This window comes from Oncorhynchus kisutch, linkage group LG22, assembly GCF_002021735.2.
Source record: "Oncorhynchus kisutch isolate 150728-3 linkage group LG22, Okis_V2, whole genome shotgun sequence".
NCBI classification, from domain to species: Eukaryota; Metazoa; Chordata; class Actinopteri; order Salmoniformes; family Salmonidae; genus Oncorhynchus; species Oncorhynchus kisutch.
In genome coordinates this window covers 33,611,284-33,633,775 of record NC_034195.2, presented here as the reverse complement: position 1 = coordinate 33,633,775, position 22,492 = coordinate 33,611,284, and the positions used below count along the sequence as shown (strand labels likewise).

Genomic DNA, 22,492 nt, shown 5'->3' with positions numbered 1-22,492 from the left:
TGCCACTGGGCAGCCGTGGAGGAGGGTGCCACTGGGCAGCCGCAGGCTTTTGGTATACACCCCGGATCCGTGCGGACTCCCGGGGCTGATAGGTTCGTCTCAAGTGGGGAAAAGCTTTTTGATAGCAGGATCGGATCTTCTCGGATAGATGGGTGGCCAGACTGCCTCCCCGATCTCCTACGCCTTGTGAGTGTTCTCCCATGGGCCGCGTAGTTGAGCTTTACAACTGTCCGTTGGATTGGGACAGATCAACGCCCCCCGACTCATCAACAGCTTTGATATAGGAGGCATTAAAAACTGAGATTCAGTTTGCCTGGGTTACAGCAAGGTCAGTGTACACAGAAAGCAGGTTTTCCTGTTCTCACAGCCAAGCTAACAGCCGGAGGATCACTTCCCTAAGATTCTTGATGGTGGTGCATTTAGAGCAGACAGTTCCCTGTCCATTTTCACCTTATCTTTATCTTGTGTGGAAATCATCTCGAAACTGAGCATTTGTGCCCAGCTGAGGATAGACACACCGGTGGGCTAGCACTGCTAGCATTAACGTGCTCCATTTTTATGATTGCTAGCAACTGAATGCTACTTAACTGGAGTCCGGAACACAAACGTGCGGTCCCAGTTGTAAAGGCTAACCGTGTTGGGGAATCAATAGCATTACAACCTTTTAGTTAAGATTAAAAACGATTTAATGAAAAGGATTTAATAAAAACAAATCCGAGTGTAGGCTGTTGCATGATGACGTAGCTCTTGACACAACTCACACATACAACCACACACTCAAAAATATATATACAGTACACACACACACAGACAGTCAGAAGTAAACACGTCCAGCTAATGTAGTACACACACCTCAGATACACTATGATGGATCAAACATTTTTACACAAACACACGGTGACACACACACCTCGACCATAAAAAATGAAATGTGGTGCTTATGTTTCCCCAGGCTATCCTCTTCCTTGCATCCTATCTCCACGACAACCAGTTGAAAAGTTCATCTCAGAGAGTCATACCAATCTGGCCTGTATTTTTCTGCTGTCTCTGATTTCTCTCTGCTGTCTCTGCTCATTCTCTCTGATTCCTCTCTGCTTATCTGATTTCTCTGATTTCTCTCTGCTTCTCTGCTCATTCTTTCTGATTCCTCTCTGCTTATCTGATTTCTCTCTGCTTCTGCTGTTGCTCTGATTTCTCTCTGCTTCTCTGCTCATTCTCTCTGATTCCTCTCTGCTTATCTGATGTCTCTGATTTCTCTCTGCTTCTCTGGTCTCTCTCTGATTTCTCTCTGCTTCTCTGGTCTCTCTCTGATTCCTCTCTGCTTATCTGATTTCTCTCTGAATTCTCTCTGCTTCTCTTTCCATCTGTTCTTCCTGATAGAGCTGAGGGCACTTCTCTCTCTCTCTCTCTGTCTCTCTGTGTTTGTGGTTTTTATCTCATCTCTGATGCAGGGTCAGCCAGAATCATGTAAATACTGCCACTAACTTTAAAATAGTATTCTACAGCACACAGAAAAAAAAATATCTCAGTTTACTTCTTCTCTTCTCAAAGCATGGAAATAAAACATACCCTTGAAATGTCTCATTACATTACACTTGTAATTACATGTGTTATTGTTTTACTGTATTCCAAAGCCAGTGCAAAGTCAATGCCCTCTAAAACTTAACTCATGAACTACCTTTTCCTTCACAAAGCGTGTGTTGAATGAAAACATGTATATCACAGAACTTCAGGGATTCTGTGTTTTGGCAGCATGTGTGTGTACTGGGTCAAGTGAGATTTTGTGCATGTCTCGGGAGTTTGGTAGTATATGTCTGCATACGTGCATGCAAACATCTGCAAGTTTATGCATGTGCATGTACAGTACCAGTCAAAAGTTTGGACACACCTACTCATTCAAGGGTTTTTCTTTATTTTTTACTATTTTCTACATTGTAGAATAATAGTGAAGACATCAAAATGATGAAATAACACATACAGAATCATGTAGTAACCAAAAACGTGTATTTCTTCAAAGTAGCCACCCTATGCCTTAACGACGGCTTTGCACACTCTTGGCATTCTCTCAACCAGCTTCCCCTGGAATGCTTTTCCAACAGTATTGAAGGAGTTCCCACATAGGCTGAAGACTTGTTGGCTACTTTTCCTTTACTCTGCGGTCCAATTCATCCCAAACTATCTCAATTGGGTTGAGGTTGGGTGATTGTGGACGCCAGGTCATCTGATGCAGCACACCATAACTCTCCTTCATGGTCAAGTTGCCCTTTCACAGCTTGGAAGTGTGTTGGGTCATTGTCCTGTTGAAAAACAAATGAAGTGCAAACCAGATGGGATGGCATATCGCTGCAGAATGATGTGGTAGCCATGCTGGTTAAGTGTGCCTTGAATTCTAAATAAATCCTCAACAGTGTCACCAGCAAAGCACCCCCACACCATCACACCTCCTCCATACTTCACGGTGGGAACCACACATGCGGAGATCATCCATTCACCTACACTGAATCTCAAATTTGGACTCATCAGACCAAAGGACAGATTTCCACCGGTCTAATGTTCATTGCTCGTGTTTCTTGGCCCAAGCAAGTCTCTTCTTATTGGTATTCTTTAGTAGTGGTTTCTTTGCAGAAATTCAAACATGAAGGCCTGATTCGCGGAGTCTCCTCTGAACAGTTGATGTTAAGATTTGTCTGTTACTTGAACTCTGAAGCATTTATTTATAGTCAAAATAGTCAAAATAAATAAAAACCCTGGAATGAGTTGTCCAAACTTTCACTGGTACTGTATGTGTGTTTTATGTATTGCCTGGGTTGCAAGAAGAGATGAGATAAGGGGGTGACTGGGCTTACTGGACCTGGCCCTTATAGTTGAGATTAACCCCCAGCCTTAATGAAGGGGGCACCGAGAGGTGGGAGAGAAGGAGGATGGTGAGAGAAGAAGAGAGGACGTAGAGATATACATACGAAGGACAGAGTGAGGGAGAGTGAGAAAGAGGGCGAGATGAGAATATATAGAGGCAGAAAAAGTAGGAGGTGTAAAAAAATGAGTGGCCATCAGTAAATCCCAGAGGGGAAGGTCTTTCCCAGAGGGATATCCGGACGATGCTGGGCTGATTGTGCGCTGCCCTATGGGACTCCCAATCACGGCGGCCGGATTTGATACATTCTGGATTTGAACCACGTACCATAGTGACGCCTCTCGCACTGAGATACATTGCCTTAGACCGCTGTGCCAGTCACAGCCAGCTTTCTAAAGGAATATGCATTCAAAATGTTTTCATCAAATCAAATTTGTCACATCCGCTGAATACAACAGGTGTAAACCTTACAGTGAAATGCATATTTACAAGCCCTTAAACCAACAGTGCTTTAAGAAGTTAAGAAAACAAATACAAATAAATGTTGAGTAAAAAAATATAAAATGAAAGTAACAAATAATTAAACAGCAGGGGTACCGGTACAGAGTCGATGTGCGGGGGCACTGGTTAGTTGAGGTAATATGTACATGTAGGTAGAGTTAATGTGACTATGCATAGATTATAAACAGAGAGTAGCAGCAGCGTAAAAGAGGCGTCTGGGTAGCCATTTGATTAGCTGTTCAGGAGTCTTATGGCTTGGGGGTAGGAGCTGTTAAGAATTCTTTTGGACCTAGACTTGGCGCTTGCCGTGCGATAGCAGAGAGAACAGTCTATGACTAGGGTGGCTGGAGTCTGCGATCACGACACGCAGGTTAAAATATCAAAACAAACTCTGAACCAATGACATTAATTTGGGGACAGGTCGAAATGCATTAAACATGTATGGCAATTTAGCTCGTTAGCTTGCACTTGCTAGCTAATTTGTCCTATTTAGCTAGCTTGCTGCTGCTAGCTAATTTGTCCTGGGATATAAACATTGAGTTGTTATTTTACCTGAAATGCATAAGGTCCTCTACCCAGACAATTAATCCACACATAAAACGGCTAACCGAAAAGTTTCTAGTCATCTCTCCTCCTTCCAGGCTTATTCATCTTTGAACTTACAGTGGGGCAAAAAAGTATTTAGTCAGCCACCAATTGTGCAAGTTCTCCCACTTAAAAAGATGAGAGAGGCCTGTAATTTTCATCATAGGTACTCTTCAACTATGACAGACAAAATTAGAAAAAATATCCAGAAATCACATTGTAGGATTTTTAATGAATTTATTTGCAAATTATGGTGGAAAATAAGTATTTGGTCAATAACAAAAGTTTATCTCAATACTTTGTTATATACCCTTTGTTGGCAATGACAGGTCAAACGTTTTCTGTAAGTCTTCACAAGGTTTTCACACACTGTTGCTGGTATTTTGGCCCATTCCTCCATGCAGATCTCCTCTAGAGCAGTGATGTTTTGGGGCTGTTGCTGGGCAACACGGACTTTCAACTCCCTCCAAATATGTTCTATGGGGTTGAGATCTGGAGACTGGCTGGATTTTTTTTCTTTGATGGAAATTACAGGCCTCTCATCTTTTTAAGTGGGAGAACTTGCACAATTGGTGTCTGACTAAAGACTTTTTTGCCCCACTGTATATGGTGATTGGCATCTACACTTTCATAGTATTACCACGACAACCGGCAAAACATTTCGTCTTTCAATCACCCACGTGGGTATAACCAATGAGGAGATGGGAGAGGCAGGACTTGCAGTGTGATCTGCGTTAGAAATAGAAAGGTGTTCTATTTTAGAGCAGTGTGGGTGCAATAATTGAATAACATGGATTTCTAAATGTATTTTGCGATGCTCGGGCATGCGACGTGTTCGGTCTGGTCAGCATGTTAGTGTGTTTGGACCATGATAGTTTGTTGGTGATGTGGACACCAAGAAACTTGAAGCTCCCAACCTGCTCCACTGCAGCCCCGTAGATGATAATGGCGGCATGCTCGGTCCTCCTTTTCCTGTAGTCCGCAATCATCTCCTTTGTCTTGATCACATTGAGGGAGAGGTTGTTGTCCTGGCAACACACAACCAGGTCTCTGACCTCCTCCCTATAGGCTGTGTCATCATTGTCAGTGATCAGGCTTACCACTGTTGTGTCATCAGAAAACTAGATGATGGTGTTGGACTCGTGCCTGGCCATGCAGTCATGAGTGAACAGGGAGTGCAGGAGGGGACTGAGCATGCACCCCTGAGGGGCCCCCGTGTTGGGGATCAGCGTGGCGGATGTGTTGTTACCTATCCTTACCACCTGGGGGCAGCCCGTCAGGAAGTCCAGGATCCAGTTGCAGAGGGAGGTGTTTAGTCCCAGGGTCCATAGCTTACTGATGAGCTTTGAGGGCACTATGGTGTTGAACACTGAGCTGTAGTCAATGAATAGCATTCTCACATAGGTGTTCCTTTGTCCAGGTGGAAAAGAGCAGTGTTGAGTGCAATAGAGATGGCCTCATCTGTGGATCTGTTGGGGTGGTATGCAAATTGGAGCTGTTCTATGGTTTCTGGGATAATGGTGTTGATGTGAGCCATGACCAGCACTTCATGGCTACAGACGACAGTGCTACGGGTCGGTAGTAATTTAGGCAGGTTACCTTAGTGTTCTTGGACACAGGGACTATGGTGGTCTGCGTGAAACATGTTGGCATTACAGACTCAATCAGGGACCGTTTGAAAATGTCAGTGAAGACACTTGCCAGTTGGTCAGCGCATGCTCAGAGTACACGTCCTGGTAATCTGTCTGGCCCTGCAACCTTGTGAATGTTGACCTATTTAAAAGCTCTGGACAGCGTGATCACACAGTCGTCTAGAACAGCTGGTGCACTCATACATGTTTCAGTGCTACTTACCATGAAGTGAGCATATAAGTAATTTAGCTTGACTGGTAGGTTTGTGTCACTGGGTAGCTTGTGGCTGTGCTTCCCGTTGTAGTCTATAATAGTTTGCAAGCCCTGCCACATCCCACGAGTGTCGTTTGCCTGTTTGATGGTTCATCGGAGGGCCTAGCAGGATTTCTTATAAGCTTCTGGATTAGAGTCCCTCTCCTGGAAAGCGGCAGCTCTAACTTTTAGCTCAGTGCGGATGTTGCCTGTAATCATTGGCTTCTGGTTGGCGTATGTACGTACGGTCACTGTGGGGATGACGTCATCGATGCGCTTATTGATGAAGCCAGCGACAGATGTGGTGTACTCCTCAATGCCATTGGAAGAATCCCGGAACATATTCCAATCTGTGCTTGCAAAACAGTCCTGTAGCTTAGCATCTGCTTCATCTGACCACTTTCTTGTTGAGCGGGTCACTGGTGCTTACTGCTTTATTTTTTGCTTGTAATTTTTTTATTTTTTTTATTTTACCTTTATTTAACTAGGCAAGTCAGTTAAGAACAAATTCTTATGTTCAATGACGGCCTAGGAACAGTGGGTTAACTGCCTGTTCAGGGGCAGATCGACAGATTTGTACCTTGTCAGCTCGGGGATTTGAACTTGCAACCTTCCGGTTACTAGTCCAACGCTTAGTATGTGTCTCTGTGTCTGGAGTAAAGGTGGTCAAGAGTTTTTTTTCTCTGGTTACACATTTAACATGCTGATAGAAATTAGGTTAAACTGATTTGAGTTTCCCTGCATTAAAGTCCCCGGCCACTAGGAGCGCCGCCTCTGAATGAGAGTTTTCCTGTTTACTTATGGACGTATTCAGCTCATTGAGTGCGGTTTTGGTGCCAGCACCAGTCTGCGGTGGTATATAGACGTAAACTCTCTTGGTAAATAGTGAGATCTACAGCTTATCATGAGCTACTCTACCTCAGGCGAGCAAAACCTCGAGACTTCCTTAGATTTCGTGCACCCGCTGTTTACAAATATGCATAGGCCATCACACCTTGTCTTCACAGAGGCTGCTGTTCTATCCTGCCGAAAAAAATATATAAAACCCACCAACTGTATGTTATTCATGTCGTCATTCAGCCACGACTCGGTGAAGCATAAGATATTATCGTTTTTTATTGTCCCGTTGGTAGGATATATGTGCTCATAGTTCATCGATTTTATTATTGATTGATTGATTGATTGTACGTTGGCTAATAGGAAAGATGGAAAAGGTAGATTACCCTCTTGGCAACGGATCCTTACAAGGCACCCAGACCGTCGTCCACGATACCTCCATCTTTTCTTCCTGCGAATGACGGGATGAGGGCCTTGTCACGTGTCTGGAGTAAATCCTTCCCGCCCGACTTGTTGAGGAAGAAGAATGTCTCCAGTATGGGGTGAGTAATCGCTGCCCTGATATCAATAAGCTCTTTTCGGTCATAAGACACGGTGGCAGAAACATTATGTACAAAATAAGTTACAAATAACGCGACAAAACACACAATAGCACAATTGGTTACGGGATTGTAAAACAGCAGCCATCTCCTTCGGCGCCACATATTTAATATAGCACACACTTTTCTTGACAGAAGTTTGCACATAGTGCCTTGACAGTTTATGACGTAGACTGATTTAAAATCATTGCAAAGACATACAGTGTCCAGGAGTCACTGCTCCCCTTCTACACATGTTGGTAATATCGCCTGAACGTTGCTGGCCTGGGCGTGATCGAAAAGTTCCATTAACGTTTCAGGGCCAAGAGAGAGCAAGGCCGAAGGCTGCTCTTTAGTGCCAACCTACTGTACATTGTTCTCCCTCAGATGTTTATTGCATTGTACAGCGTCAGACTGGGCCAGGACTCTGAAGGAGCCAGATTGATTAGTTTGATCTCCCAACCTCCTAGCAGACTGCCTCTGTCTCTGTGTGCCCTCCTTGCTTTCACCCAGACTCCATTACCCATCGATTTTCCTTCCCACACAAACGCACAGGCAAGGTCAGAGAATATCCTTTCAACTCCTCAGCCTTTTCCTCTCTCTCTCTCTCTCTCTCTCTCTCTCTCTCTCTCTCTCTCTCTCGTCTCTTTTCTCTCTGTCTCTTTTCTCTCTCTCTCTCTCTCTCTCTCTCTCATCTCTTTCTCTCTCTCTCTCTCTCTCTCTCTCTCTCTCTCTCTCGTCTCTTTTCTCTCTCTCTCTCTCTCTCTCTCTCGTCTCTTTTCTCTCTCTCTCTCTCTCTCTCTCTCTCTCGTCTCTTTTCTCTCTCTCTCTCTCTCTCTCTCTCTCTCTCTCTCTCTCTCTCTCTCTCTCTCTCTCTCTCTCTCTCTCTCCCTCGTCTCTCTCTCTCTCTCTCTCTCTCTCTCTCGTCTCTTTTCTCTCTCTCTCTCTCTCTCTCTCTCTCTCTCTCGTCTCTTTTCTCTCTCGTCTCTTTTCTCTCTCTCTCTCTCGTCTCTCTCTCTCTCGTCTCTTTCTCTCTCTCTCTCTCTCTCTCGTCTCTTTTCTCTCTCTCTCTCTCTCGTCTCTTTTCTCTCTCTCTCGTCTCTTTTCTCTCTCTCCTCTCTTTTCTCTCTCTCTCCTCTCTTTTCTCTCTCTCTCTCGTCTCTCTCTCTCGTCTCTCTCTCTCTCGTCTCTTTTCTCTCTCTCTCTCGTCTCTTTTCTCTCTCTCGTCTCTTTTCTCTCTCTTCTCTCTTTTCTCTCTCTCTCCTCTCTTTTCTCTCTCTCTCTCCTCTCTCTCTTTTCTCTATCTTCTTTTATTCCCCTCCGCTCCATGTCACTCCTCACTCTCGCTCATGCATGCTCATCACGACCTGGTCCACCTGTGCTCAGAGACTTATTTTCTTATGGAGCGAGGGAGAGAAGGAAGGAAGGAGGGGCTGAGGGGGAAAGGAAATAAAGAGGGAAAGTATTGGCTGCGGAAGGAGAGGAGAAGGTTGGAGGGATGCTGTTAGGAAAAAATCTAAAGTATTTCATTAAAGCTAAAACTATCATGCTCTTCGCTGCTTAGATGCTTTTATGGAAAACATATTTGCAATTAAGAATGTTCTCTAGTGTAAGGTTTAGGAAGGATTTGAAAGGAAAAGCACTCACCCATCAAGTGTGGGTGTGTGGGTGTGTGCCTTTGCGCCAGCAGCATCATTTGGCAGGTAAAGATGGCTGTTATTCCAGTCCTCGAGTGCCTTTTTTGCCCCAGCTAACACACCTGGTTCCAATAATCACATAATCATGATCTTCAGTTTACAATGCAAATTGATTAATCAGCTGTGTTTGCTGGGGATGGCGAAAAAGTGTGACACCAATCGAGGACTGGAGTTTCCCCACCCCTGTGTAGATGACTTGGGCTAGGTACTGTAACTGCTGTTTGATTTGACATGAAACTAAGCTAGAGTTTTAATCACAGTGCTTATGTAGCTAGTGCATAGCAGTGTTTTTACCACAGGTGAACTCCAATCAAGTTTTAGAAACATCTCAAGGATGATCAATGGAAACAGGATGCACCTGTAAATAAAGTATTTCTGTTGTATATATATATATATATATATATATATATATATATATATATATATATATATATATATATATATATGACATTTCGAGAACAGCAAAAAATAAGCTAAATTTACTTCAGACGTTATTACCTTGTTGCTGTAGCTTCATTTACAGTGCATTCAGAAAGTATTCAGGCCCCTTGACGTTTTCCACATGTTGTTATGTTACAGCCTTATTCTAAAATGCATTAAATAGATGTTTTCCCTCAATCTACACACAATACCCCATAATAAGGCTGTAACATAACAACATGTGGAAAACGTCAAGGGGCCTGAATACTTTCTGAATGCACTGTAAATGAAGCTACAGCAACAAGGTAATAACGTCTGAAGTAAATTTAGCATATTTTTTGCTGTTCTCGAAATGTCATGTTTGAGTTTTTAAATTGCGTAGAAATGCAGTAAATAAGCTTCAATTTTATTTTCCTGATGGTATTGGCCTTACTTGACTGCAGGCGCATTCGTTTTATTTTGTACAGCTGAGCTGAACACCCCCACTGACTTTGGAAGCCATACAAAAAAAACTGGGGCTGTTTTTTGTAAACAACCTCTATTTAGGCTCAGAGGAGAAGGGGGAAAACTTGGCCCAGAATTAGAGAAGTTCAACTAAGAGGGAGCGCGTGATAGGAGTGGTGGAAGAGTGGGGGGAGAGAGTGGGGGAGGTTGAAGGACAATGCTCTGGAAAAGAAACAAGAAAGTACTTAAATTTAGAGAGGTGGAGAGCAAGGGATTCCGGGCAACAAAAACAAAAAGAACACCTTCACAGAGGAATAAACCAGGGACATTTAATAACAGGGTCTAATTTTTGTTTCGTAAACCCTCTCCTCTCTCCGCTCCCCCTCTTTTACCCAAAACTATGTAGCTTCTCTAATTAACTTTGATTGTTTTTTTATGTCCTGAGAGCTGTGCTCTGCTCTGCCTGTGAAGGACGAGGTGACCCCAATGAGATGTGAATGCAGCTATAAGCACATTAACTTCCCCCTTCCACACCCCTCCACCCACACACCCCCACCAATCCAGTTTCTGTGCAACTGCCTTGAAATTACCATAATGCAATTTTTTTAAACTAATTCTGACAATATAAGCTTGGATCAGACAGTGGGTATCCATACTGGTGCTACTGGGTTTCTGGGGGAGAAGGAGGAAAGGTAGCCATGACAGGGCAAGGGGCGGAAGAGCATTGGGCCAGTAACCGGAAGGTTTCCCTGGAAGCCAAAGACGTGGATGTTGATTAAGGCTTGGGTTAAATGTGGAAGACACATTTCAGTTGAATACATTTAGTTGGACTACTGACGAGGATGCAACCCGGGTCCGGGATAAAGGGAAAAAGGAAAGGGGCCCCTTTCCAGGGGTGCATCCTCGTCTCCTGTCCTTTGTATGAGTAGATGATGAAGGAAAGGAGCAGACAAAAGAAGTGGATTGAGACTTCAGATCCATGTAGCCACAAACCAATCGTCCCTCGATTTTTCACTTTCTTAGGGGACCAAAAGAAATGCAAGAAAGACATGATATGTGAGAAACAGATGCAATCTGTTTTGATTGTCTTCCACAGCAAAGTGAGAGAGAGTGAGAAAATATGAAGAAAAACAACAACTCAGAGCCATGTCTTTTTTTCTCCTCAGAGTTTAATGAATGTGATATACCATCCATGCAGAATGGGCTTTAAGCACTCAGGGCCTCCACTGTGGCTGTAAACAAAGGCTGTACACACACACACACACACAAACGTGCACACGCACACACACACAGGCAGACCAGACGCTCCAGTGTTGAGGGATTGCATTTCATCGAGGAGAGGAGAGAGTATGCGGGTGCTCTGCGTACCCCTCCTTCTTCTACACATAATCGCTGCAGCTTGAAAGAGCTCATAAATCAGCCTACCACAATGGATTGTAGGGGGAGAAATGTGTGCCCCTGGCATTTTAAATGGCGCAGTGCCAAGCCATGGACAGGCCAATAATAATTCTCTTTGTTATTCAAAGTGGTGAAAACACAGGGAGATGTTTGGGTGTTGGCTGGCTTAGAGATATACTGTGTACCCACTCACTACACCCCTGTCCTGTGTCAGTGATTCAGAGGGTTGAGGCCTTGCTTTGTAATGCTGGGTTTTACTAGAGCCGCCGGTTATGTATGCAGTGTCTGTGCCCACATACTAGTGGCTAACTGGTTACTGGTGGTTGCTCAACTGACTGCTGAGTTGACCATGCCACCTACACAAGGTTAGATCTCTTCCTATAGCGTCTGATTTACTAAGCTTTTGTTTTGCATACATTTTCCAGAGGGAATTAAACTTTGAATGTTGAATAAATTATAAAGTACAGATTAAGAAGTAAAAGTTCTGAAGGATAAGTGGTTTTAGCTCTCTCTCTTCTCCTTCCTGTCCCGTCCCCCCACCAGATAGTGGATTTCTAATCTAGATAATGCGCTGAGGTTCTTTGATTTGCACGGCAGAGTGTCCCAGATGGACTCATCTTGCCATAGCAGGCTTGGGTCACACTATGGGACAGACTCCCTGGGTCTAGGCAAATCCAATGCACTTCTCAAAACGCCTATCCAGGCCCTGGAAAGTCATTTTCTGCTCTGGACTGAAAAGCATCCAAAGTAACCTAGTTCTTTCTGGTCTGACTTCTCCCCACACGTCTCCCTTTCTGTCCTCTGCCTGGTGTAGCTACTTTCTCCACAGTGTTTTCCTCCAGAGAGGGGGGATCAATGTGTCTAAAGCAGGCAGCTAAAGTTAGGTGCTGCTGAGGTTAAACACACCCCTCCACCCACACACCCCCACCCCCATATGGTTGGAGGCTCGTCAATCTCCTGGCTAGCCACTGAGATCTGGCCCTCCCTCCGTCTACCCTCCGTTAGATTGATCGATGGTGGATCTATACTAACGCTTCCCTCCACTTTGTTCTCTCTTTGTCTCTGTCTGCTTTCTATCTGCTCTCCTTCCTAACTGCTTTCCATTCTGTTTCCAACCTGTAGCTCTTAAGGTGGGGGGTAGGTCTATAGAGAAAGTGCAAAGAAGTACTGCAGGACAAGTAGAACTGATAAATTCACTGACCTTTAGTATAACAAAACTACATGTGTAACATTATGTATTAGAACTCACCATTGCCAGAATGTCAATAAGAAGGATCCTTTAAGGCCACGAATGAAATGTGAGCAGCAGCCTGTAATATACAGTGATTGTCTGGTAGGACCCACATCCCTCTATCCCTCCCACTCGCCTCTCACTCCTTGTCTCCCCCTCTCTCACTGTCCTGTTCTTCATCTCTCTCTCTCCTTCCTTCCCTTTCTCTCCCTCTACTTCTTTCCCTTCTTCTCATTCTTTCTTCTTTCTCATATTTCCCTCTTTTCCCCACAGCTCAACTCTATTATGAGACATTTACAACTGCAGCATCATCCATCCATAGTCATTTCTGCATCATCCTAACAACAGATGTGTCTCCCCCTCCTCTCCCTCGCTCTCTCCCCCACTCCTCTCCTCTCCCCCCCACAGCCAAGATAAAGTCCAAGTGTGCTCCGACGTTCTTTGCCTGTGCCAACGGGATACACTGTATTATCGGGCGCTTCCGTTGCAATGGCTTCAGCGACTGTCCTGACGGGAGCGACGAGAAGAAATGCAGTGAGTATCCCACAGCAACCACCTCCCATCCCATACTAACCCTGGCATAATACCCCATCATTGACCTTAATGTACAGTATGTCATGGAAGCCACTCTCTATTTAACCACATACACTGTGGTTAAAACACAGGTTGGTCTTCTGGACCTACTGTATGATCAGTGTTCGGATCATTTGGGAGCCAGCTTTAGCTGTAGTATATAGAAGTGGTGGATTTGGGAGTGGGCTCACATGGCTCCCTCCCTCTGTTCCTGTTTCTCTCCATCTCGGGAGAGCAGCTTCTAACGAGGCAATCACTCTCCATCGTCAGAGACACTGTGCCTAGCCTGCAGGCCCCCACGCTGATGCACATCTAATCTAGCCATTTAAATGGAACTGCGCTCCTTCCACGTGCTCTGTGCTACGAACGCCGCGCTCTGAGAACCGACCACTATGTCTCTACTGCCTAATTGTCTGGATATTCTTACAAGATAATTCAGCCTCATTCTGCTCAGGCTTGGAACAAAGGCCAAGCAGCACAAGAGTGCAAAGAGGAATCAGAAGTGTTCTGAGGTCTCTCATGCTAGTTGGATTTGTGTATCTAATCAAAAACCGAGATCAAAATGTTTTACTGTATCTCTCGATGCAGTGCGATGCATTTGATATTTCTTTGATAAATTGATAAATTGGACCGTGTTAAAGGTTTGAGGTTTCTCTAGTTTTTTTTTAGGTTTCTCCAGCTCTTCCGTTTAAGGAGCTGGTGGTTATAAAAATGAAACAAAAGAATGCCTACAGTTTGTTTATCACATACCTAACCCCTGACCTCTATCCCCTGACCTCTAACCTCTGAGCTGTGTTGTGGTCCTCTCACAGCAGGTAACCCGCTGGTGTGCCTGGAGGCCCGCTTCAAGTGTCGTAACGGGCGCTGTGTGGACCGCAGTTTCCTGTGTAACGGACAGGACAACTGTCAGGACAACAGCGACGAGGAACACTGCCTCACCACCGCAGGTAAGGAGCTACACACTACATAGTAACAACCCGCTAGCTACACACCAGCTACCTGCTAGCTATGCGCTAGCTATACACTAACATGGCTACATGCTAATGGTTTCACAGTCACAAGGCACCATTATACGAGCATCCAACATTGCTCACTAGGATTCAATACTTTGCTACCAATTGCAATCCAAGCCAACTTTGTAAACTTTAAGTCAGAAGCAAGAAGCTAGCTTGTTGTTCCTGCAGAGGAAGTTAACATGCACATGTGCCTCAATACACATCTCCCAGACCTCCATGGCCATCCTGATATAGGCCAGAGTCAGGATCCATCAGGTGGTAACTGTGTAGAGGTCTGCCATCAAGACAGATTGCAGCACGCAGAGAGGAGAGGAGAAGCTCAGGGTTTATTATCCCTCTGAGCTAAGGAAGAGGAGGGGGAAATTAAACTGCATAACACACACCCACAGGCATACACACAGACACAAACACACAATCTATGCCCCCCGCACCCTCTGACTTTGCCTCTCTCGAGAATAAGAGCAGAGGTGCTGCAGATGACAGATAAGGCACACAACATCCGTTTTAAGCCACCTGAAGTCATCCCACACTCCCTTCTTCCTCTCTACACTCCCGATCTCATGGAGTTAGAATGCTGTTTGGGTTACCTGCCTCTGACATGTCTGATAATTACATCTAGCCTGCTCTCATAGTTTTATCCTTCCATTGTTTCATTCCTGCAGTCTGATTTAGGCCATTTGTTAGACAGCCACAGAGGATGGCCTCTATGTTTTTTTTCTATTTATTCATTGGGTAATGTTTTTTTCTTCTATTTATTCATTGGGTAATGTTTTTTTCTTCTATTTATTCATTGGGTAATGGGTTTTTGGAGGGGGAAGTGACAAAGTGGCGAACAATGCAATGTAAAATAGTGGTGAGGGGAAAAAGTCAATACAGTTAATTATCTAAATATTATTTTGGATGATTTTATATTGGTACTTTGATATGATTGATTTGTAGAAATATAAATCAAAATAATAAAAAGTGGGAGCATTTATTGAATTTTTTGCCATGTGGCGTTAAGGGTTTATCATACTGTTTACCAAAATGTGTACACGTATGCACAACAGTGGAATATTGGACCGTTAGCTTTCAAACTTTTTAGATTTTTTAGCACAGCTCAAACAATTTCTCCAACTGTCAACACATTGAAATGAATAGAGGATACATACCTGAGACGCGTTGGTCGGGACCTGTGGGGAGGTGCTATGCATCCCCCGCCGCCGCGGAGCTATGACACAATGGGACACAGGACAATCACTTATCAGCATCTATGGACTATGATTTACACTTTTGCTAGCGCTACTCAGCTATACCTGCTCCAAAGCTCCGGTATTCTTCATCCGATAGCTTGTTCTCCATCTATGTTTTCAGCAATTTTATTTCCATGAATGATCAAACCAAGAATCCAGGACACTCGATTGAGTATGAAATGTTACGTTTGGTATGGTTACATAAGACAGAAGGTTACTTAAGGTAAAAACAAAAGGCGCGTGAATGGGTCTAGCCGAATCTCATCACAGACAACTTTAGTATTTTAACAACTTTGCAACTACTTGCTACTTTTCATATACTTTGCAACTACTTCACTTTTTAACTAACCCTCCCCCTAACCTTAACCCTTTAACCTAAATCCTAACCCCTAAACCTAACACCTAGCCTAGCTAACCTTAGCCACCTAACTAACGTTAGCCAGAAAAAATGTGGAATTCATACGTATTGCAAATTCATAACATATTGTACGAATTACAATTCGTAACATATCATACGACTTGTAATTTGTTAAATATAGGCAGAACATTACCAAAACGATTACTACGTTGTTTGCTGGAAATAAAAGTTTTGGCTTTGATACCGGCAATATCTTTCAGATATAAAGAAAAGCTGGAAAATAGTTGGCAGTATAGTAAAGTTGGCATAAAAACGTATTGCGATGTAATCTAGGAAGAGCATTGGAAGATAGAGAATAATTTTCTGTATGTGTAATGTTTACTGTTAATTTGTATTGTTTATTTCACATTTGTATATTATCTACCTCGCTTGCTTTGGCGATGTTAACACATGTTTCCCATGCCAATAAAGACCCTTGAATTGAATAAAGTGCAATAGAAACAATTGGAATAAAAGGCATGAGAGGCTAAGGGGGATTTGAGATCAATAGAAGGAGAGGGATAGAGAGAGAGAGTGATGCTGAGATAGAGAGGCAGGGTGAAATGGGAGCCAGAAGAGGATGGAATAGATAGAAGTGAGTGAGAGGGGATAGTAAGAGCGAGAGACAGTGAGAGGAATAGCAGTAGTCTGGAGTCGAGCCCCGAGGCAGAGCGAGGGAGGGGAGGGCTCTGTAATTCAGGAAGCAGAAATAACATTAAAGCCCATTCGGCACAGCAGCGTTTCTTTTTCCTCACAAATCTGTGTTTGGGTGTACGTTGTCGGAGGGGGTTGGGGGCGGGGTGTGTGTTTGACCCCCCCTTTGCCTCGTCACAGCAGGAGAACAGCCTGGGGGCACAGACGTCCCAGGCACACACACAAACACACTGGAGACCAGAGACACACTCAGCATGCCCAAGCAAACACATACACACACACTAAAGCAATAATACACACAGTATAACTCCCTGACCTTCAGCAGTCTAATATCAGAATGAGAAGTTTGTGAATGTGAAATAGTCATGCAGAGAGCTGTAGATTAAGTGTTCTCTGTTAGATGGAAAGTTAGACACAGTGTCTTAACAGTAATATTAATTCACAGAATGGGGGAAAGTTATTTCAAATCTACTACGAAGGGACATTTTTTGAAAGTTTAGCCATTGAATTGTCTTAGTAGACTAATGACACAGTGTGTTGGGAGGGAGGGAGCGAGGGAGGGAGGAAGCTTTCAACTGGCTTTGTGGATTTCTGAAGACATGGCATGCTTTGTCTGATTACCACCATCAAAGGCTTTTGTTTTGGCACGCTCTGTGTGTGTTTGAATACTCAACACCTCCCTTCATAGTAAACTGTGGACTTTCAACATAAACATTTTCAAATGGAGATTGTCATAAAATATTTACATTCCAAAAAATATCCAGGAATTCAGAAATGCAGTGGGGATTATGCTAGTGACTTCATGTAGAGTATAGCGCACAAAGGCTTTGAAAACATCTTCATTGTTGCTCCCATTCACATCCACTTTCTGCCAAAGCTCTGTTTCATGTCCCCAGTCCCAAACCTTACTCCTATTTCAGCATCCAATGTGCATTTGAATAAGGATTCAATGTTTGTCAAATGAAAGTTTATTGGTCGTGTACACAGTTTAGCTAAATGTTTATGTTATTAGCGCCTAACAATGCAGTAAAATGTCAAACAAGTACACAAATAATAATACAACAAAAAATAATGTTTATGAAGAAGTCAAGAGATGTTCGGAACGAAACCAATTAACAACCCAAATAGCACTGTAACACTAATCCAAATGCCATCTATACGTATCTACACATACATGTGTTAATGGTATGTATAGACAATATGTGAATAGAAAAGTTATGTATACCAGTAGTTACAGAGGATAAGTCTACAATACAGTATATACATATAAAGTGGGTAAAACAGTATGTAAACATTAGTAAAGTGACCAGTGTTCAATGACTATGTACTCTACATAGGGTAGCCATCTCTAAAGAGCAGGGTATAGTTGAGGATGGACAGGGTATAGTTGAGGATGGACAGGGTATAGTTGAGGATGGACAGGGTATAGTTGAGGATGGACAGGGTATAGTTGAGGATGGACAGGGTATAGTTGAGGATGGACAGCGTATAGTTGAGGATGGACAGGGTATAGTTGAGCAGTTGAGGATGGACAGGGTATAGTTGAGGATGGACAGGGTATAGTTGAGGATGGACAGGGTATAGTTGAGGATGGACAGGGTATAGTTGAGGATGGACAGGGTATAGTTGAGGATGGACAGGGTATAGTTGAGCAGTTGAGGATGGACAGGGTATAGTTGAGGATGGACAGGGTATAGTTGAGGATGGACAGGGTATAGTTGAGGATGGACAGGGTATAGTTGAGGATGGACAGGGTATAGTTGAGGATGGACTGGGTATAGTTGAGGATGGACAGGGTATAGTTGAGCAGTTGAGGATGGACAGACACATTTACATGTCATTTACATTAATTTACATTCCCTTCACAACAAAACCAAGTGTCCTCCTCAAGGTTATCCTGCAGCATTCCTTGAAGAGGAACGAACTCCAGTGACTTCCTTTGTTTACCACTCCCCCTCACATATACAAATACAGTACCAGTCAAAGGTGTGGACACACCTATTCATTCAAGGGTTTTTCTTTATTTGTACTATTTTCTACATTGTAGAATAATAGTGACGACATCAAAACTATGAAATAACACATATGGAATCATGGAGTAACCAAGAAAGTGTTAAACAAATCAAAATATATTTTATATTTGAGATTCTTGTAGTAGCCACCCTTTGCCTTGAAGACAGCTTTGCACACTATTGGCATTCTCTCAACCAGCTTCATGAGGTAGTCACCTGGAATGCATTTCAATTAACAAGTGTGCCTCTCTTTAAAGTTAATTTGTGGAATTTCTTTCCTTCTTAGTGCGTTTGAGCCAATCAGTTGTGTTGTGGCAAGGTAGGGGTGGTATACAGAAGATATATAAGTCCATATTATGGCAAGAACAGCTCAAAAAAGCAAAGATAATTGACAGTCCATCATTACTTTATGACATTAAGGTCAGTCAATCTGGAAAATGTCAAGAACTTTCAAAGTTTCTTCAAGTGCAGTCACAAAAACCATCAAGCTCTATGATGAAACTGGCTCTCATGAGGACCGCCACAGGAAAGGAAGAACCAGAGTTACCTCTGCTGCAGAGGATAAGTTCATCAGAGTTACCAGCCTCTTAAATGGCAGCCTAAATAAATGCTTCACAGAGTTCAAGTATCAGACACATCACAACATCAACTGTTCAGAGGAGACCGCGTGAATCAGGCCTTCATGGTCTAATTGCTGCAAAGAAACCACTACTAAAGAACACCAATAAGAAGAAGAGACTTGCTTGGGCCAAGAAACACGAGCAATGAACATTAGACCGGTGGAAATCTGTCCTTTTCCAACCGCCGTGTCTTGGTGAGACACAAAGTAGGTGAACGGATGATCTCTGTGAGTGTGGTTCCCACCATGAAGAAGGGAGAAGGAGTTGTGATTGTGTGGGGGTGCTTTTCTGGTGACAATGTTTGTGATTTATTTAGAATTTAAAGGAACACTTAACCAGCATGGCTACTACAGCATTCAGCAGCGATACGCCATCCCATCTGGTTTGCGGTTAGTGGGACTTTGCTGCTTCAGTAACCACACAAGGGTCGATATTATAGGAGGGCCTTAGGGGGCCCAGCCCATCCAAATAAAATGTTGAAATATAGATCATTTATTTGACCGAGACACGCGGCGACAGAAAGACGCATCAATCTCAGTTTAAGCATCCGAGCAAGTGAAACAGCTCCCCTCTGTCTCAGTATGTGTAGAACATGTTTCTGATGCTCTTGCGAATTGGAAAGAAGACATTACACTAAAGTAAATTCATGTTTAATCAACATTATGTAATTACTCCTGTCTAAATAAAATCATTCAATATACTTCAACAGGGAGCATGACTTAGCCACAGATGATCATTAGCTTCTTTATTAAAAATAGCTGTGGATTGTTTCAAATCAAAAGTGTGTTTGGGAAGCCCACAATTTGGTTATTACGCGTGGCAATAGGTCTAGCTGATTGAGTAGCGGCTGTCTGTGAAAACATCTAAAATATGTGTGAAGATAATGTGTTTGGAGTATAATTTTAAAATGTTGCATCAAGAAGAAGGGGGGGGGGGGGGGGGGGGTTGAAGATATGGTCTGTCTCCAGAATGCCTCCATAAGTGCCCATTTGGCAATGTCTTCTTTCTGATTGTCTTAACTGGTACACCACCATTTTGTTCTTCGTCTCACACAAGTCAACAAAATCTGTTTCTAACATCCATTGTGAAAGATCGTTCCTCAGTGTTTGAAAAATCTTTCCAACACTCCTGACCTCAATAATCACCAAGCCTCTGTGTGAAAGAACAAAATATCATGATCTGATGATTTCATAAAAAACTGCTTTTTGTCCCGAGCGCACTGGCGCAGGAAGCTTCGAGGTCCCGGAATAGGCTAGTTGATACACTGTTGAGAGTTTGTTAGCGACGGCTTCGGGCCAGACCCTGTGATAATTTGGTACAATGTTGAACTTCACTAGCAATAGCTCAAGTCAAGACAGCTAGAAAGGGAGGCAGACAGGCGGAGAAGAGAGATTAATGCGATTAAAAGAACCAGAACTTTCATCAGTATATTTTCTACTTGTTTTATTTGTTGGCTTTAGGCCTATGTATTTGACTTAGTTGGTGATGGAGGTTATAGGCCTACTGCTGCATTTTCTATTGGCTATCACTGAGTTCTAGACAATCATTTATTTAGCCGCCAATGGATCACAGTGTATCAATGTGTCTATATAGCAGAGGCTAGTGCTCTAGCCATAGTTGAATTTTAACTTTTAGATTTGTATCATTTTACTTCAGATTTTTATGATTAACCACGTGACAATGATTTTGAGAAAGAAAAATGTTATTATTGAAATGTAACTGTTCCACAAAAATGTGCATATATAAATATGTTTAACTGGCATGCAGATCGGTAGAAACGGTAGGATAAATTGTAAGCTTCCCCTAACTTAAGACTCATGAGCTGCCTGTGGTCTTTACTAAAACCCCCATTTAAAAAATGAGTGCAAGCGCGTGCACACATAGGAGGTCCCATGAGAAAGCAGGCCTCCTCTGGAAATCAAATGCCCGTCCAACTGATTTGTTCTGTCGCAACATGTATTTGGTCACATTACGGTTCCTGCCACCAACCCCATCAGTGTAATCAGTGGCCTACAGGTCCATAGAGGACTGTCAGACAGCCAATTACATCTAAGCAGAGACACAGCGGACGCATGCAGGCAGGCTGACATAATGCATTAGCCTGCTACATGACTAGCCTGTCAGCACATGAACAGCCCTGCTGGAAATCACTGATTAAAGATCATCTCTGGGTGGTTGGAAGTGTGGGAAAACCTAAGGCGTGTGTGTGTGTGTTTGTGTGTTTGTGTGTGTGTGTGTGTGTGTGTGTGTGTGTGTGTGTGTGTGTGTGTGTGTGTGTGTGTGTGTGTGTGAGCTAATCTACAATATCTGTTCTCATTGCTTCGCCTATGTGTTTGAATGGTGATCGCCACTCATCTAAGTTATTCTCAAATGGCAATGAAGGAATGTAGCCTTTTAGTGTGTAGATCATCATTAAACTGAACAGGAACTGCTTGGTACAGAACAATTCATCTGCCATTACAGATTGGTCTATATGAACCCATTGTAGCTGGCTTCTGAATCCTTGGGTTCAAATGTTTGTGACACACAACTGTCTCTCTTTTCTCTCAGTAAAACTCCAGAGAGCCTCTTTTGAACTCCCAGAGAAGCACTCTGTCTACAGAGTATAATCTACAGCTCTATATTTCATAGATCCTTCCTCAGTGTGAAAGGAGATTCACGGCTGCATCTGCTGCTTTGCATAGACATTATGCATGAGAAACCTGGATCCCGGGCCAACTGCTTACACCAGCTCATAAACAGATACATACATAATACAAATTTTCACCTCACCATTAGAGTCCACAGTAAAGCACCCATTAGGGCCTGCAATCACACTGATATATAGACTGAATGGAGAATGTCAGTGATTACAGATTCCTGGGTTGTATTCACCATTGGTGGCATCACTCTGCTTTTAATGGCTTTTCAGCCTCCATATTCCACATTGATTTCTGCAGGAGTTTGGGCCAGAAAATAGGCACAGTAGTTTAAAATGACAAGTTAATCCAAGGGTGTTTTGGAGGTGTGTGTGCATGCGTCTGTCTTTGTGTGTGAGGTGTGAGTCTGTCTGTGTGTGTGAGGTGTGGGTCTGTCTTGTCCTATCATTAACACAGAGAGCGAAGGCAGAGGGAGAATGGCGTGGGAGTGGAGGGCAATTTAATGGCCTCAGTGTGAGTTGGGAGATTGGAATAAAATGGCTGCAGTTTGAGATGGGGGAGTGAAATATAATGGTGCTAGTTTATCAGAGTCAACAGTCACTGGACAGAGCCAAAAATAAGATGTTGGACACGCTACTGCCCAGGGAGTTCAACTAGGAGAAACGTTTAGTTTGTGTGTATGTGCGTGTGCAGACCCAGGTTTCTCTTCCCTCTGTTGTTCTCCTCTTGCCCCCCCTTCCATGTTCCTCTCCATTGCAAGTAGCACTCTAACCTCGACCATGGCTGAGTGTCAGTGTTCATGGAGATCCTTGTGTTAGGGCCTAACAGTCTTGGCCATGCCCAGAAAGAGCACTCCCCCCTGGACTTGTGTCTGTGTAAATCCCTCTGTCCTTGAACCAGGGCCAGCCATTCCACTCTGT

General features: G+C 43.4%; 1 protein-coding gene across 1 annotated transcript in view; it reads left to right on the top strand.

Moving 5' to 3' along the window:
- LOC109867480 (low-density lipoprotein receptor class A domain-containing protein 3) overlaps window positions 1–22,492 on the top strand; it is a 137,742-nt gene that overhangs the window by 74,017 nt on the left and 41,233 nt on the right. Inside the window, exons 3-4 of the mRNA XM_020456661.2 lie at window positions 12,838–12,963; window positions 13,815–13,949. Coding sequence (XP_020312250.1) covers window positions 12,838–12,963; window positions 13,815–13,949 — 261 coding nt within the window. The remainder of the gene's footprint in view (window positions 1–12,837; window positions 12,964–13,814; window positions 13,950–22,492) is intronic.